Raw genomic sequence first — 18,897 nt, 5'->3', positions numbered from 1 at the left:
AATTTTATATAATACCAGCAGAGAAAATGTCCAATGAGCATATGTTATAAGTGTCTGTGTACAAGGTTTTAGGGTGATCCCATATTGGTATACACAGTCCACTTAAAATCCAAAATTCAAATATTAAGGAAAAAAAGCAACACCTGAAACCAATTTTCCAAGTAGTATATACTTTAGTCTACAGTACTGGTATCTGATTGGATATAAGTGAAATGGTATGCAGTCATTGTAATCTAATATGTTCATAGTTTCTACCTGTTAATTACTAATTCATAATTTGATATCCTGTTATATATAGCATTTCTACTGAAGCATGTGCTATAAGGTTTCTTTTAAGGCTGACTGAATCGTTTGATCCTCACAGCATATCAGTACATGTACATCAGAAATACCTCCTACTAATTTGTGACCCTGGCATTCAAACAGGTCATTCCTTAGAGAACAGTAGGAATACAGAAAAATTTAGAAAATTTGAAATTAATTGTTTATAATAGTTATCAATATACAAGAAATAGTAGCTTAGTTTTGTTTGATTTAAATAATTTTAAAAAATGTCGGCAGTCACAGTATTACTATACCTGGCCTCAGCTGTTGTGCTCTTCCTACTATTTTGATTAATTTAAAAAAGATTAACATATCTTACATTTCATTTTGTTTAACAACCCCCCATACTTTTTGATACAGGGACCTAAAAAAGAGAGTTGTTTATAGAAACTCATGTCCTCATATGTCCCTCTGTTACTACCATGGAGAGTGATGCTTACAGAAATTGTCCTCATGTGTCCCCCTGCTACTAGCAAAAAATGCCTTGTTTACAGAAACTGTCCTCATGTGTCCCCCTGCTACTAGCAAAAAAAGCTTTGTTTACAGAAACTGTCCTCATGTGTCCCCCTGTTACTATCAAAATGAGCCTTGTTTACAGAAACTATTCTCATGTGCCCCCAGTTACTTCCAAAGAGAGCCTTGTTTACAGAAACTGTCCTCATGTGTCCCCCTGTTACTTCCAAAGAGAGCCTTGTTTACAGAAACTGTCCTCATGTGCCCCCAGTTACTACCAAAGAGAGCCTTGTTTACAGAAACTGTCCTCATGTGTCCCCCTGTTACTACCAAAGAGAGCCATGTTGACAGTGTGTATAAATTGTACATGTTCTACCATTGCCCTTCGGAAAGCATTGTCCCATATAGTTTCATCTCAAATTATGATTTTGCATTTTTGCATTAACTCACCTATGTCAGAAATTTTTTTCTAATCCTTCAAATGTTGGACATCAGAATGGAGTGATATATTGAAGTCTGCAGCGTACAGTAAGTCCAGAGTATTAAGTCCAGTGTCAACAATACATGTAGAGTTCAGCACTCCCTGGGGTGGACAGTCCTGCTCACAAAGATTTGACCCCAGTTAATCTCCTCATAAACTCCAGTGCAAACATTAACTAAGACCAGGAATACAAAATACCAACAGGCACAATACATATAATCTGGGCCGCGTCTGTCCAGTAGGCCCTGTGGAGGTGCGGTCAGGCGTGGCTCAGTCCCAATGTGGGGAATGACTTACCTAGGTCTGTCCCCTCACTGACTTAAATCATAGCCTTGTAGAGAGTCGCCTCACTGGGTTTCCACAATAATGTCAATATGTCTGTTGGGCGATACATTCTGCACATTGACAGCTAACATTTGGTATTCAATCAGATAGATAAAAGATATTTTAAATTACCTATAATCCTACGTAGGTTCTGGTATAGGTAAAGTAAGTTGCTTGATATATTTGTTTTGGTGACAGCCAATTTTTCACTGCTACATGTATGTTAGTTAGGTATTGACTTTCATTATATATACACACAAGCCTGCTAACCTGTCTGCAGGGACATTTACTACAACAATTAACCAATATCAGACTTTTCCAATACATACATTTACTGATCAGGGCTGTGGGTGTGTAATGTTTCGTTCATGTTTCAGTCCTTCTGTCTCATCAGTACCAAGGGTAGGTCACTCTGTCAGGTCATTGTTGGATAGGGCATTTGTATAATGATATATAATAATCAAAACTCCCATCTACTTAACTCCCATATACTCCCACCTTATATAGCTTAAGGTATGATTACTACCAACCTGTACTCTTTTTATCTTCTGTACCTGCATCAACTGATGTCAAAAGTGATACATCATATTAATCATGTGCTTCCTTAACATATGGACATAGAAATTTGTAAAACATGATCAGAATATGACAGTGTGTTAGGTACTAAATTGAGGTCACTGCAACTTCTGCATTACTTTGCACGATTGTAAATTCTAAATTAAAAACGAAATACAGGTTTTCAGACCATATATCTCCCATCAGTGGGAAATAAGTACAACATGAGGAGGCAATGTGTTCTATATTCAAGTTGGGATACTGTAACCTTCATTGGATATTTGACCTTGACCTTAAATGCATTATATGTGCATTTTTGATGTATGGACTTTGTATAGCAGTACATCACAGGAGGGCAGTGTCTATATAGGTATCCATGAAGCCCATCTATGAAGTGAAATCAGATTTTAGATAAAATCTATTTCACTTACTGTGAATGAATATGTTTTAGTGGTAATTTTATTTTAACACTTCTTGTGCTGAAAGTATTGCACTAACATATGATTATGCTAATTGCAGTTTCACTGTTTTGTTTACTTGATATCTCACAATTATTGTTATAGTAATCATTATAGTTTTTAGACTAGGAGAGAACATTTCTACAGTACATTGTAGCCTGATGAAATGATGAAATTTGTAACTCTACATTAACTGTTCCACAGATATCGTTTCTAAAGTTTGCTTGTTCAAAATGTTGAATGCTGAATATACCTCCAACACCCTTACCACCCACTCCCATACCCCTTTATTAAAAAGACAAAATACATAGTGAAATTGATTTTTCTTTGAAATTTTGATTTGAAAATATGATTTTGATTCATTTTTCAATATTCATGTTTAATTCCAACAACTGCTTTTAAAATTTGCAGCACAGATGAATTCTAGTCCTTGAATAGTTGAGTTACTTATTTACTGTGTTTATTATTTGTCCTACCATTAGCTAAAGGGGTTACCAAGTTATCATTAAATTATAAAATGAATTATTTTGTTGGCAATAATTGTAAAACTGATTCAGAAATAGACATTTGTTGGCTAATTGCCAGAAAAGGGCCAAGACATTGATAAAAACGGCATTAGAAGGCTATAGAAGTGGAGTAGAGACCATGACGTGTTTTAACGTCCAAAGTTTTACTGAAGTTGATAAAACTTGTCCCGGATATTGTAGTTATCACAGCTAAGTATATTGGTGAAGCACTTATACATCTGAGAATCACTATAGCAGTACGATTCCAACACGGACTTGTTATTTACTTATCCTGAGTGAGATTGATTTCGGTGACTAGCAGTATATTGAAGTGAAGATCAATGATAAGGGAAAGTCGGTCATTTACTGCTGAAGGGTGGTGATCCGACCTCATAAAGTTGGCATGGTATAGCCATTTAAATGTGAGCGGCAATGGTACAGCGACAACATATTAATGGTTTGATTAGGTAATCCAGGTAAAAATCCGAATTTACTGGTATAATACATATTAAATGTACTCTTGAATTCAATAAAGTTTTAAAGATATGGTATATTTGACCAAAGGTATGCCTTAACTCAAATTTATAAAATATGGCTGTATTTAACCCAAATCTGGATGGAAAAATTGTGATGTACTTCAGTTCAGTTTAAAAAGTATTGTGAAGGAAGTAATTTTTTCTTTCAATTCCTCTGCAAAATTCGAGTCAAGACTCTTGTCTTATCAGCCTGACGCTCAATTAAGTTCTCTCTAACTGAGGGGTATATTGTGGCTAATATTTTACCAGGTTAACAGTATGATATATTAAATCTAAAATCAGATGCCAAAATTGTGGTGAACCTCAGTTTTGCTTAGAAGGTATGGATTTTCATAGATTTAATTCTCTCATAGTCACTTGGTAAACTTTACAAATTAAAACTATCCTTGGTATGAGATAATACACAAAACATCTTTAAGATATTGGGCGTTGTCAAGTGCCAAACATTGAAAGTCCTTTTCCAAGGGTTGAGATGATTTATTAGTATTCAGATTCACATCAAATACTGGATCATCATTGGTCGATCAGGAGTGTGACAACATTGATTTATGGTATCCAATTGTGACATGCATATGGTTATGCAGAATAAAACAATAAACACTACATTGTAACATTACAAGTCTTAAGACCCTTTTTGAAACTGTTGAGACTTGGATTTTGTAAAATCGTAGGTTATCTGAAAGAATTTGGTCTATATAATATATTATGACTAACCATTTTAATCTTTTGTGATGATATAACCATTGAACATTTTTAGCATTTGTCTTTTACCTTTTAGTTTGTTTGATGTTATTTCCTTTTGGATTGCTGTGTGTTTTACTGGTTTATGGCCCTAAAGATCTTTTATGTGTTGACGGGCCATTAAAAATGTCATATTAATAAACTCTGTTGAGAGTGCATCATGATCTTGTTTATGGGGATAAAGACTTCCATCACATTTGATGATTTTAAGAATTTTTTTAGAATAAAGGTGCACGTGAACTGCCTTTCCGGAAAGAAAGAGTTATGTTTCCCTATCAAAACTTGGAACGCATCTTTGAAGCGGGCGAGAAAACGTTGTAACTTCATCTTGATCAGAGCTTTTAATTAAAATTTCTGACCTGAGTCACCATTTGTAAAATTTTATGTGTAGGTGCCAGACTATTCCTATGTCTATGAAAAAGGATTTAAACCCAAAGTGGGAGTGGAGCAGCCTGTCCAGCCACAGGTGCAAAACAAGATTGAGACACGAGAATTAAGCAGACGTTTTGTTCAACCGTAAGTTTTTGGACTGGTAACTGAGTGCATGCGTTAAAGAAAATGATACAAGCCAAGAAGAATTAAATTTTCCAGGAACATGATGATTTTCTATCAGTTCTACAGAATGTGCTTTAAATTTGATGTGCATGCATTCTGATTCCTGTATTACAGAATCCAGCTTACAGGAGAACACATCGTTAACTTGATCAACCTTAATGATACTGCCTATCTGATGTCTGGCGAGATTTCGGGATTCTTTTGGGAGGCAGACATCCTCACAAGCATGGTATGTTACTGTCCTCTTTCTCATGACTATTGAATTGTTGATCAACCTCTAGGAGACAGACATTCTCACAGACACGGTAAGATACTGTCTTCTCTCTCAAGTCTTCTGAGATGTTTGTCTACCTCTAGGAGGTTGACATCCTCACAGAAATGGTAAGTTACTGTCCTCTCTGTCAGGTTTACTGAGGTGTTGGCCTACCTCTAAGAGGTTGACATCCTCACAGAAATGGTAAGTTACTGTCCTCTCTGTCAGGTTTACTGAGGTGTTAGTCTACCTCTGGGAGGCTGACATCCTCCAAGATGAGGTAAGTTTCTGTCCTCTCTGTCAAGTTTACTGAGGTGTTAGTCTACCTCTGGGAGGATGACATCCTCCAAGATGAGGTAAGTTACTGTCCTCTCTGTCAAGTTTACTGAGGTGTTAGTCTATCTCTGGGAGGCTGACATCCTCCAAGATGAGGTAAGTTTCTGTCCACTTTGTCAGGTTTACTGAGGTGTTAGTCTACCTCTGGGAGGCTGACATCCTCCAAGATTAGGTAAGTTTCTGTCCTCTCTGTCAGGTTTACTGAGGTGTTAGTCTACCTCTGGGATTCTGACATACTCACAGAAATGGTAAGTTACTGTCCTCTCTGTCAGGTTTACTGAGGTGTTAGTCTACCTCTGGGAGGCTGACATCCTCCAAGATGAGGTAAGTTACTGTCCTTTCTGTCAGGTTTACTGAAGTGTTAGTCTACCTCTGGGAGGCTGACATCCTCCAAGATGAGGTAAGTTACTGTCCTCTCTGTCAGGTTTACTTAAGTGTTAGTCTACCTCTGGGAGGCTGACATCCTCAAAGAACTGGTAAGACAATGTCTTCTCTCTCATGTCTACTGAAGTATTGTTGTACCAACTGAAATATCCTCAAAGATATTTTTAACTCTTTGTGTTGGACTGATGTGCCTGTTTCTGTTATATTTAGCTGGAACAACAAAACATACCTGTGAGCAGACTGACTCTGAGACAGGACAAATACCCAGAAGTGTTTGAGGATCTCCGTCAGTAAGTACATTTTAGAGAAACAGATAAAGGGAGGTAATCCATATTTGTGGTTGTATATATTTATACCTGGTTCTTTCTTCCCTGTAGATTGAGGTGGCTATATATGATAGTGATGTTATGCCCTGATCACTCCCCTATCAGATAAGTCCATTGTCTTTTTTGCTTTTGCCTTTACTTTGTCAAATTTATAATTATATTTTTTCCCATCTTAAGTTGGAATGGGTTATCTTGTTTTTAATTAAGGATGTCTTTATATTTTAGATGTGGTGTATTTCAAGACAATGAGAAGAAGTCCATCTCATTGTATGAACTCAACAGGTAAGTATTGAAAGTCATTCTGATGTTGTGCCAAGATATTAATTCTTAGGGTTTCTTATATAACAAAATGGATAATTTAATAGCTTATTGACTTCTGCTGTGGTGGGTGGCCATTGTCTGTTTGTCTGGCTTCAACTTTTCCCTTTCAGCAACATTTTCTGATCTACCAAAAGGCTTAGAGTCATTATTTAACTAGAAAGTTCCTGGGCTGAAGCTTTACAAAGACGAGGAAAAGAAATGACTTTGACTCATATTGGAGGTCACAGGGGTCAAAGTTGTTTAAGTCATCAAAAGACTTAAATCTGATAATCAAAAGGTGCAGAATCTTATTTGACAGGAAAGTTTCTTTTATTAATGGTGACAAAATTTGGAAAAGAGATGAATTGATAAGCCATACGCAAGGTTAAAAGGGATCAAATTGGTTAAAACTTTTGTACAACTTCTTCTTATGAACTAAAATGTCCAGTGTTATGACATTTGGTTGATAGTTCCTGGAGTTAAATCTCATCAAAGATTATGAAAAGAAAAAAAAACTTTGACAACTATTCAAGGTCATGGGGTCAAATTTGTTGAAAACTTCTAACAACTTAATCTTATCAGCCAAGGCTGGAATGCCAATGATGTAAAATGCTAATGTTTTTGTGAGATGTTATGATACTATACCAGATGAGTGAGACAGGCCCATTTGCCCTCTTGATTATTATTTCTTGGGCTGACAGGTACTCTTCCATTTACCTTAAACTCCACCAAGGGATAAATAATTTCTGCTTTACTCATTCTTTTGTTGTCGTAATGAACCGTCAGCTTTCCCCATTCAAGTGTTGGATTCCTAGTCCTTCAATCTTCAAACAAATCATATACACAGGTGTTGAATCTGTCTTTCTTCATATATTGATGTCATAAAATTAATCTATATTATTCACCATTTCATCTTTCTTCCCACTGATATCAGATAGTTAATGTGTATGGGAGACAACTTTCTCTTTGTAGGGTGCCGTTCATTCTGGATCTGTTTGAGCACCAATGTCAGGAGCTACGAACCAATGTGAAAGAGCTTATCCAGATGTTTGACCCATGTGACCCCTACTGGAAGGTATGTACACTAACATGTGAAACAGTCACATTTAAATAGATCTAATTATATCTGTTTTTATTTTTTTTTTTAATTGTAGTTATAATTAACAATATGTGATTTTCACTGAAATAATGCTCCTGGATTTTTCAGGGTGAGGACTACCCAGACTCAGAGAGTCAGGCCAGTGAGGACTTGTCAGACTTTCAAGTCAGTCTGGAAGATATCCAACTCAGTCTCCAGCTCCTACAATTCAAAAGGTAACTATAACAACATACTCTCCAGCTCCTACAGTTCAAACGGTAACTATAGCAATTCAGTCTCCAGCTCCTACAGTTCAAACGGTAACTATAACAACACAGTCTCCAGCTCCAGCAGTTCAAACGGTAACTATAACAACACAGTCTCCAGCTCCAGCAGTTCAAACGGTAACTATAGCAATTCAGTCTCCAGCTCCTACAGCTCAAACGGTAACTATAACAACACAGTCTCCAGCTCCTACAGCTCAAACGGTAACTATAACAACACAGTCTCCAGCTCCTACAGTTCAAACGGTAACTATAACAACTCGGTCTCCAGATCTTACAGTTCAAACGGTAACTATAACAACACAGTCTCCAGCTCCTGCAGTTTAAACGGTAACTATAACAACACAGTCTCCAGCTCCTGCAGTTCAAACGGTAACTATAACAACACAGTCTCCAGCTCATGCAGTTCAAACGGTAACTATAACAACACAGTCTCCAGCTCCTACAGTTCAAACGGTAACTATAACACAGTCTCCAGCTCCTACAGTTCAAACGGTAACTATAACAACACAGTCTCCAGCTCCTGCAGTTTAAACGGTAACTATAACAACACAGTCTCCAGCTCCTGCAGTTCAAACGGTAACTATAACAACACAGTCTCCAGCTCCAGCAGTTCAAACGGTAACTATAACAACACAGTCTCCAGCTCCAGCAGTTCAAACGGTAACTATAGCAATTCAGTCTCCAGCTCCTACAGTTCAAACAGTAACTATAACAACACAGTCTCCAGCTCCTGCAGTTTAAACGGTAACTATAACAACACAGTCTCCAGCTCCTGCAGTTCAAACGGTAACTATAACAACACAGTAACTTTAACAACTTTTCCAATATTCTCTTCTGACAAAGTCACTGAAGTGTAAATTACTCTGATGTGGATAACACTCTCATGTTACTTTTCTGATAACTCTTCTGACAAAGTCACTGAAGTGTAAATTACTGTGATGTGGATAACACTCTCATGTTACTTTTCTGATAACTCCTTCTGACAAAGTCGCTGAAGTGTAAATTACTCTGATGTGGATAACACTCTCATGTTACTTTTCTGATAACTCTTCTGACAAAGTCGCTGAAGTGTAAATTACTGTGATGTGGATGACATATCTGTTGTACTTTTCTAATATTCTTTACTTATAAAGTCAGCATCCAGAAAACACATTTAGCTGCACCAATGATAAGGATATATTGTTGTTTATTTGTTTTGAAAATTGTCATATTATTTTCTTCTAGGAAAAGGATTCTTCAAAATTTGATGACTCACCCAGAAGATATGGAGAATGATATGAACCAGCTGAAGGAAGTTGAGGACCAGATAAGTGTACTGAGGGACATGCAGGACCAGCAACGGCAGCGTAAAGGTGAAAGTCAGTTACACAGAATATGCAATTATGAAGTGTTATGACCCTTTCAAGAAATGATTAATTTTGCTCCTTTTTTCGGTGCTTATATCACAGTGTTGAACGAAACATGGATACTGGTAGTAAAATCATATGTTGTATTGTATTCAATTCAGTTTGATAGAGTTAGATACAAAATGCATATATCTGAATCTGAGTCCCTGTAATGAGAGGTTTATGTGACTGAATCCTTGTGATGAGAAGTTTATGTGACTAAATCCCTGTGATGAGGTTTATGTGACTAAATCCCAGTGATGATAGATTTATGTGTGCATGAATCCTTGTGATGAGAGGTTTATGTGACTAAATCCCTGTGATGAGAGGTTTATGTGACTAAATCCCGGTGATGAGAGGTTTATGTGACTAAATCCCTGTGATGAGAGGTTTATGTGACTAAATCCCTGTGATGAGAGGTTTATGTGACTGAGTCCCTGTGATGAGAGGTTTATCTGAGTCCCTGTGATGAGGTTTATGTGACTAAATCCCTGTGATGAGAGGTTTATGTGACTAAATCCCTGTGATGAGGTTTATGTGACGAAATCCCTGTGATGAGAGTTTGATGTGACTTAATCCCTGTGATGAATGGTTTATCTGACTGAATTCCTGTTATGAGAGGTTTATGTGACTGAATCTTTGTGATGAGAGATTGGTGTGACAAAATCCCTGTGATGTGAGTTTGATGTGACTGAATCCCTGTGATGAGAGGTTTATGTGACTGAATCCTGTGATGAGAGGTTTATGTGACTGAAATCCAGTGATGAGGTTTATGTGACTGAATCCCTGTAATGAGAGATTTATGTGACTGAATTCCAGTGATACGAGGTTTATGGACTGAATTCATGTGATACGAGGTTTATGTGACTGAATCCCTGTGATGAGAGTTCGATGTGACTGAATCCCTGTGATGACTATCGACTGTTTATTTGTTACAACAGTTCCTATTTTAGTTGCCTGATGTGAATATATTTGGTGTATTTTCTACAGCTCTGGACCCAGACAGTCCAGAAAAGAAAATAACATCAAGTCCTCCAGGACCAACTAGAGTTGCCACAACAGATAACAAAATTAAAGCTGCTGTTTCTGAGGACGTGTTTGACCACATCCGAGTGTCTCCATTGAAGGGAATACCACAGGTCAGTGAAAAATTTGATATGTTTTGTTAAGTAATAATGGTCTGTTGTTACAACTTTTGTATTCCATTATGTTTCATATAAAAATCATATCATGTGAAAGTAGTTAGTTGGCTGTCTCAATATTCATTTTGATTACCAAGGATTAAAAACATACAGTAAATGTGGTCTTGTCTTCACTTTCATTGAATTGTCTTGTGAATGGAACAGCAATTAATATAATACCAGACATCAGGCCAATCTTTGACTGGATGATTCAGTAAAAATTACATGAACATTTTTATATATCTGTTGCATGTTTATAGATGGGCACATCTACATCCAATGCGTCGCCCATTAAGACGAATGTTGTTGCCCCTATGCAGAATAAACTGTATCAGACGAATCCTGCCACCTCCAGTCAGTTGACTACCCCTACCAATGAGGAACTACTGAACACCCTGGCCCAACAACAGATGCTGTTACAGACCATGATGCTGCCTCAGGCCCATTTAGGGGCACAGATTCCGAGTCTGACAAATCAGTTTGTAAGAGGCTCAGTTCCATTTCAGCAGCCTCACTGTGTCCTGAACCAGCAGTACACCAACGCTCCAAGAACCCCTGATGTCAACCTGCAATATATGGCCACAAGCCAGCCAGGTATGACACCCCAGTTAATGAACCCGCAATTTGCTACAAGTCAGGCAGGTATGACACCCCAACTGATGAACTTCATGCAGACTAACCTAGCAGGGAATCAGCTTATGATGGGAATGCCACCGTACTTGGGAGGACTGGCACAGCAAACCCTACCTCAGCCACAGGCCAATATGCCACTGCTTTCTGGACTGTTGCCACTGTTACAGACTCTAAACGTCAATCAGGGTCAGGGGTCATCTAATGATGATTCGTCCCAGCATTGATCAAGTAAAGTGTTATCAACTATGTGATATATCAGCTTCCCGGTTTTTATCTTGGGTTGTCAAACACGTATCATCAAAGCGTTGACCTATTGATACCAAGGAACATAGTGATAGACAAACCTACCTGTTCTTCATGTTAAAGGGTTGCTATGAATCTGATTACTGTATGCTCAAGTCATGAAGGATTTATTTTTATTGGTTCAGACATGGATCAAATGATATGCAGGCATACGATTTTACGGTTTAAAACCTATCCAATGTTTATGTGTTTCCTGCCAATTGAGTTCATCTTGATTAGTTTTAGCTTGGCCAGTTGTCACTTGTTATTGTTATAACACACTATACAGAGATATCTCTTTAACCACAAACTTTTATCGACTTATGTATGACTGGTAATAACATGTTAAGATAAAATGAGGATTGCGATCAATGTTGCAGCAAATGATTGAGTTCACTAGTTCCCAATTTCTGCTATAGTGAATATTAGCTGGAGTTAGAATCTAGATTATATGTTTCTAATTAGTGCTAAAATAAATGCTTGGTATGTTGTATAGATGGTGCTAAAGTGAAAATCACGTGGGTATTTTATAAGTTGTTTTTCAGTGCTAAAGCTTCCTTAAAAACGATGCGTACATGCCAGATCATCAAGAGCTTTCAATAGAATAGTAATAGATTATATGTGTCAAAAGGTAGAGGAAACCTGTGCTATATATTTAAAAGGTGCAAGATGGTATACAACTAACTGGAGATTTTATAGAATTCGGAGATGTCATTATTTTAATTTTGTATGTTTTTAATTCGTAAATGCATCAGGATATGTCAAAAGATTTGTTGATTTTGAATAAATTTTGTTTTATGCAATGTGTTAATTTTTTTTGTAGATTAAATATGTAAATCACAACAGATTTTAGAGTTGCAGTATTTTATTAGGCATTGACAACCGTTTCGCCCTCTCGGGCTTTTTCAGGACAAAAATTTCATTTTCAACTCTCCTAAAGTATTTAAATTTGGGTTCCCTATATGCTAAATGTAGTATATCTGCTATTATGATGTTATACCATTACAAGTTCCGTTACTCTGATTTACATAAACTTGGTTAGTAACTGTAGGTATACACTCGCATGCGTCCTAATTATATCATATTTAGATAGTGTCCATATCCTTTAAATTCATTATCACTAATAAAGGATATCCATCACTGTTAATTGTTCATACAATCCTGTTCACATCTTGATGTTCATCCAGACATATTGTAGACATTGTTGCCGATATATATATTGTAACTTCATTAGTCCCTGGTCTCTGTTCCTTCCTATTCATTCTCTGACATGTTCAGTGTTGACCTAGATGCTTCGGAATTGTTGCTAAGAGTGAGGTCCTCCTTCAGCAAGTTGATTGCCTGATCCATTATTGCCCTGGCTTTTTTCGGATGGTCTCCCTTTGATAAGCTGGGACCACCCAAAACTTTGCATGCTCCAACTGGGACTAAGTAAGGTTTTCGAATGGTCTCTTGGAGGACAGTTTCTTGCCCTCTTCCCTAGTCCTGTCCTGGACGATTTCTGGCTCAATTTTGTACATCGGGTGTTCCTTGTTTAGGAATCTGAGTAACTTATAATTGTATAACCGCATAATAGCACACTATTTTTAGCATATAGAGAGTCACAATTATAAGTACTACAGGAAAGTAAAAAATGATTTTTGTCCTGAAGAAGCCTGGGAGAATGAAACCGGTCGACAATACATCATCTCTAGATTCTGTTGTGATTGATATACTTACCTGATTTTCTCTACTGCTCAATCATCCCACATACCACTGGGTATCCAGCTGAGGAGTGAGGGAATACACAACCCACCAAACTAGAACATACGCTGTTGGCTCTATTACCTGAACTCTTTATTTTTTGTATCATTATATGGAAAGACCTTATCTCTGTAGTTATCTGGACATTTTGGATACAAATCGTTTTCTGTAAGTTGAAAAGGAAATGGAGTGCTTGGTTAGTAAAAGAGGGACAGAAATACATGGTACCGATGGGTATTCATGTTACTGTCAAGGGAGTGTGCAACAGGCAGACACATAAAATGCTACTGTATTACGATGTACTTCACTGTTTAAGATTTTATTTTAGATTAAACTCGGGAGAAAAAGATTATTCCAGAGTATATGTAAATTGGTCATAAGACCAAAAAACAAATTGTATTCCTATTTTACACGTTCAGGACTAAAAGAAAACATTCAGAGAGTGAAGAAAATATCAGAACTATTTTTTCTGATAGCAACAAACACATGTACAAACAGCTCTCCTATCTTATAAGAGTTTTTCTGATTACATATAATGAAAACAAAATACTGATATGTTCATCCGAACTACGATTGAAGTCGTTTTAACACCAATTTGTCACTTAAAACCTAATTGATGCTGCTAACTTTAATTTTACCAATGAATTGCTTCTGTATGCAGACCTCTAATATTCTATATTCTAAACATTATCATAGTACAATACAAATGTCGATAAATAAATTGATCAGAGACTAATGATAAGACTTGTTAAAATGTTAGTTCAGAATTTGACGTAAACACTGGCGTTAATGGATGTATTCATGGTACTATTGGCATTTAAAAGATTTGTGTCATTTTTGTTAATTCTTTGAATATGGCCACATTTGTCGTTTCTTCAACTAGGCTGCCTCGACCTGGCTGTTGTACGAGGCATTAGGACCTCCTTTGAAACCTTGCGAAAGAAGCACTTCACCACCAAACTTGCTTGATATATGGGAGACTCCGGCTGAAAGAAAGACAACAAAATTATGGTATTTTTCAATTTTCTGTCTAGCAGCCTGAACGATGACCTGAGATAAGCAATATTGAATATGGAGGTTGAAGGGTAGTTATCAAGTGTCATGAAATGGAAATTAAAACACTGAATATAATAAACCAGTGTCAATACATAACATACCATCAAAATTGTCATCCTCTAATTCTTTCAAAGTTATTTCCAGTGGGAAATAATCTACATTATGCTCAAAAATGTGTTTTTTCTATGACAATGTCAATAAGGTTTAAAGAAACTTCATCCCCAGGAAGAAATGCGAGACCGATTTTGGTAATTAAAGCATATAAAGATGCTTCCATCCATGAAGAGTCAATTAAACAAATTATGCCCAAAAATCAATTTTTCTTATATAATATAAACTTTACAAACCCCTCCCTCACTTTTGTTTAAGGTGACCTAAAAATGTAATTTTCATATATAAAATACAGTAAATTTTATCCTTTCCCCAAGGGGAAGTGTAAGACCCTGGGCTCATGAAATTTACAATTTTTATAAAGCACTGTAAGACACTTCCATCTATGAAGAGTACTTAATTCTGCCATACGTGGGATTTGAGAATAAGTATTTTGAAGTTACAATCATTTTGACCCTGACCCGGAAGCCTCTGATGGTTGGGGACCATATAATTTAACTTAATGATAACTTGAACACAATATATTGAACAAACAGAAGGATAGGTTACCTTGTAGTACAGTCTACAGTTGTCAAACATCAGACGAACATCAAGGAAGAAATCCCTCAGTTCCTCGTAAATATTACCTCTTAGTTTGTAGCCTATGATGTCGAAACACATGCCTCTCTTTACGATTTTATAATAGTCAGGTATCTGAAACGGACATTAAACATGGTCCTCATGTGTGTATTACTTTTCAGTCCTAATATAAAGTGAAGTTGATATCTGGCAGAGGATAAGACGGAACGAAAAGGTAACAACACTTACATCCTTGGACTTCACCTCGTGGCGGAATGGGTCACTGAGGTGATGGTTGTACACTCTGTCCAATATTCGGAGACATTCCTGTTAATTATATAAACCACGAACACAATTTATCAAAGGCAGAAGTAATTCTAAAACCTAATTTTTATGATATATTGCTGGAACTACTCTACTAAGACTCAAAATTTTACAGCGTGCGCTGAATATTGGCAGGGAAGAAGGAATGCATCTCGGTGATTATCAGTAGAAAAGAGGAATGTGGTCGTAATGTGTCTCGATGAATATCAATAGGAAAGAGGAATGTGGTCGTAATGTGTCTTGATGAATATAAAGAGGAAAGTGGTCGTAATGTGTCTTTATGAATATTCTCAATAGGAAAGAGGAATGTGGTCGTGATGTGTCTCGATGAATATCAAGTTTGAAAGAGGAATGTGGTCGTAATGTGTCTCTTTGAATATTCTTCTCAGTAGGAAAGAGAAATGTGGTCGTAATGTGTTCGATGAATATCTTGTAGGAAAGAGAAATGTGGTCGTAATGTGTCTCGATGAATATCAGTAGGAAAGAGAAATGTGGTCGTAATGTGTCTCGATGAATATCAGTAGGAAAGAGGAATGTGGTCGTAATGTGTCTCGATGAATATCAGTAGGAAAGAGGAATGTGGTCGTAATGTGTCTCGATGAATATCAGTAGGAAGAGAAATGTGGTCGTAATGTGTCTCGATGAATATCAATAGGAAAGAGGAATGTGGTCGTAATGTGTCTTGATGAATATAAGAGGAAAGTGGTCGTAATGTATCTTGATGAATATCAGTAGGAAAGAGGAATGTGGTCGTGATGTGTCTCGATGAATATCAGTAGGAAAGAGGAATGTGGTCGTAATGTGTCTCGATGAATATCAATAGGAAAGAGGAATGTGGTCGTAATGTGTCTTGATGAATATAAAGAGGAAAGTGGTCGTAATGTGTCTCGATGAATATCAGTAGGAAAGAGGAATGTGGTCGTGATGTGTCTCGATGAATATCAGTAGGAAAGAGGAATGTGGTCGTAATGTGTCTCGATGAATATCAGTAGGAAAGAGAAATGTGGTCGTAATGTGTCTCGATGAATATCAGTAGGAAAGAGAAATGTGGTCGTAATGTGTCTCGATGAATATCAGTAGGAAGAGAAATGTGGTCGTAATGTGTCTCGATGAATATCAGTAGGAAAGAGGAAAGTGGTCGTAATGTGGATATCAGCAGGAACAAATAATGTGATTAAATGGTGAATATCAGCAGGGAAACCTCATAGCTGAATTCTTTGAGAACATTAGTTTTACTGAATTTTGTACAAACCCTGCCTTAGAAGATGGAATGGTTACATATGTCCGTTTAGAAAAAAATGAATAAAAACATGCGTGTTTATTGTGCTTTAGACCTCACCTGCTTCCATTGGAAGCCACGTTTCCGTCCCTTGGGTATACATTCTTCCGAGGAAGAACTGGCCACAGGCTTATCGCTTTTCCTCCGCCGATGTCGCTTCTTTTTGCTAGTGAAGACCCCTCGGTCTGTGTTGTCCCCGTTTCCACTCTGCCCCTCGCCATCACAGAGCTGGGCCTGTTCCAAGTCAGACTCATGCGTACCGTCTGAGGACTGATTGCCCGATATTACTTCCGACTCGGGAGTAGTTCCTATTGCAGACAGATCTAGGTTTTCGGCTGATGTTGACGGTATGGTATTCTCGCATGATTTCGATCTTCTCTCAGCCTCTAAAGGAGGTGGCATGAGAGAATTTCGCCATGTGGTTTCTGAATAATCGTCACAGGAATGATTACAAGTAGAATCACCTGTAGCTGTTGCATACTTTGAAATACAGCCATCCTTTGCCAATACAATAAGTAGCGTTAAGAAAAACAATCATTCTCCAGTTGACATCAGAACAAGGTAACGAAAGGGAAACATTATCCCTCGCGCCCGCTGTTTAAAAAGGCACACAATCATATGCCAGGTCTATGTGTTGATATGTGGATTAACTGTCAATGCCACAAATAAAATGATAACATAATCAATAATCTTTGTTATGCGATTTATTATGGGATAAACACAGTTGTTGGATCGCACGTAATGCCATGTGCAATATGTGCACAACGCGATGTATGCCCTATTTGCGCACAATAGGAAAACTGTTTGAAATGTGCTATTCAAACACATCTGTTCGCACGTTGTACGGATGCCTGATTCCATCATGGTCGATGAAAATTTTAAATGACTTATATTGGGATAGGGTTTATTCATTTTTAAGTATTTAAGCAATAAATCTACATGATTGACATATATAGATCCATCAGATAACGACTGAATAGTTATATGTTTTGTTTACTAAGTGCCACACGTAACCGGCCTTGGTGTACATTCATTGTATATACATTATATGTGTAAACATTTAATGGCCGGCACTTTTTGTCTCAGCAGTGGATCATCTAAAAACTCGTACTGTCAGAAAGGAAATGTTATTTTCACTTCTTCTGTATAACTCTATAATTTTGTAAACAAAAAATGTATTCTCAGTCAAACCTAACGTGTTATTTTTGTTACATGGGAGACCTAGCCGGTATGATTCCAGAACTGTCACGTATAAGGTGACTTATGGTTGCAGATGACAACACTCGCTACTCTCAGAAGTGTGAAAGTATACGATAAAAAGAACCTAATTTAACTCCCCTGCAAACTTGTTTCGCGGTAGATAACAATACATTACATACAAGTCACTGATGTTTCCGATCAAAGTGTAGAACTCTTTTTTTTTCTATTCTTCTTGTGCGATATCCCAGTCCGTCCGTTTTGGGAAAGGCAAAGGACAGATTGATATAAACCCGGCGTAAACCATTTTGTTTTCATTTTGACTTAGTTTCATCTAATTCGGGTTTGAATTAACATTTTGTTGGCAAGTCGTTATTTTCTGTGTTGTTTATGGAATACTTAAGCATTAAACATGTAGGCTTACTCTTGGAATCAGATACCAAGGTATACCAGGTACCTGACAGTGGCACTTCGTACTTACCCGGCAAGGAGTTGCGTATCTGGAGGTAAGTTTTGAGATCTGGTCGTTCACATCGTGAACGTCGACTGCGATGTGTCGAATTATTCCGGGCATTTGGAACAGCAAGTTTTGGTAGCTGGTCTTCTTCCGATTCATCTACACTATTTACTATACTAACGCCTTCACACTGGCCGTCCCTCAGACTCTCTGTTTATAGAACATATTGACACAAAGCATACCTTATGAAAAAAATATAGATCAGTTCGTATGACATTTCAAAGTAAAAGTAAGCAGAAGCATTATTGAACATTTTTTCTCAATCTCTGATATGTTGTCGAGAAGCAAATCCTAGCATACCTACCCGAAATTCGTGCTAAAGGTACATCATCGTCGCTATCTGAGAATGAGAGGCACTTGAATATCTCTTCGTCCCTGGCTTGGTCTTGCAGTACGCACGCATTGTCCTGTGGTGTGATTATGCAAGAATTCGCCTCAACAACTTCTGGAACAATCGAGCTCATAGGGTCACTGCAGAATGAGTGTGATTCAGTGTGTTCATCGAGATTTGATGTTTTCTGACCAGTTTTATGATGTTTTACATTTTCCTGAAGAGATCCAATGTGGAGGCAGTTGGATGAATGCTTGCTGTATGGTACATCTGCCTCTTGGCATTTGTGTATTGCATCCTTTAGATCACTTTCTTCAGTATACTTATTTTTTGGAGCAGGTAGTCTTTCTTTAGAATCTGTTATGTTCGCTGAGTTTGTCTTTTGCTTACCATCGTTCGATCT

The 18,897-nt window shown here is 37.3% G+C and overlaps 1 protein-coding gene across 1 annotated transcript; it reads left to right on the top strand.

Annotated features, from left to right (window-relative positions):
- Positions 1-803: 803 nt before the first annotated feature.
- LOC132546077 (uncharacterized) lies at positions 804-12,181 on the top strand. The gene is made up of 10 exons (XM_060209772.1): positions 804-1,127; positions 4,770-4,894; positions 5,048-5,162; positions 6,117-6,196; positions 6,458-6,514; positions 7,505-7,607; positions 7,740-7,846; positions 9,122-9,249; positions 10,273-10,421; positions 10,724-12,181. Exons 1-10 carry the CDS (start codon positions 804-806, stop codon positions 11,318-11,320), a joined length of 1,785 nt encoding a protein of 594 aa, XP_060065755.1. The 3' UTR covers positions 11,321-12,181.
- The last annotated feature ends 6,716 nt before the right edge of the window (positions 12,182-18,897 follow it).

Source organism: Ylistrum balloti, unplaced genomic scaffold (assembly GCF_031769215.1).
Source record: "Ylistrum balloti isolate Yb309-2 unplaced genomic scaffold, AGI_CSIRO_Ybal_v1 Utg369874, whole genome shotgun sequence".
Classification (NCBI taxonomy): domain Eukaryota; kingdom Metazoa; phylum Mollusca; class Bivalvia; order Pectinida; family Pectinidae; genus Ylistrum; species Ylistrum balloti.
The sequence above is the reverse complement of the archived record's forward strand: the minus strand, read 5'-3'. Positions and strand labels throughout refer to the sequence as shown.

Excerpts from the sequence above, each read along its gene's own strand:
- LOC132546077 (XM_060209772.1), top strand. The coding sequence starts at position 804 with ATGCCTTGTTTACAGAAACTGTCCTCATGTGTCCCCCTGCTACTAGCA. Across the intron at positions 7,847-9,121 it reads CAGCTCCTACAATTCAAAAG|GAAAAGGATTCTTCAAAATT; the intron begins GTAACTATAACA and ends ATTTTCTTCTAG. Across the intron at positions 10,422-10,723 it reads CATTGAAGGGAATACCACAG|ATGGGCACATCTACATCCAA; the intron begins GTCAGTGAAAAA and ends GCATGTTTATAG.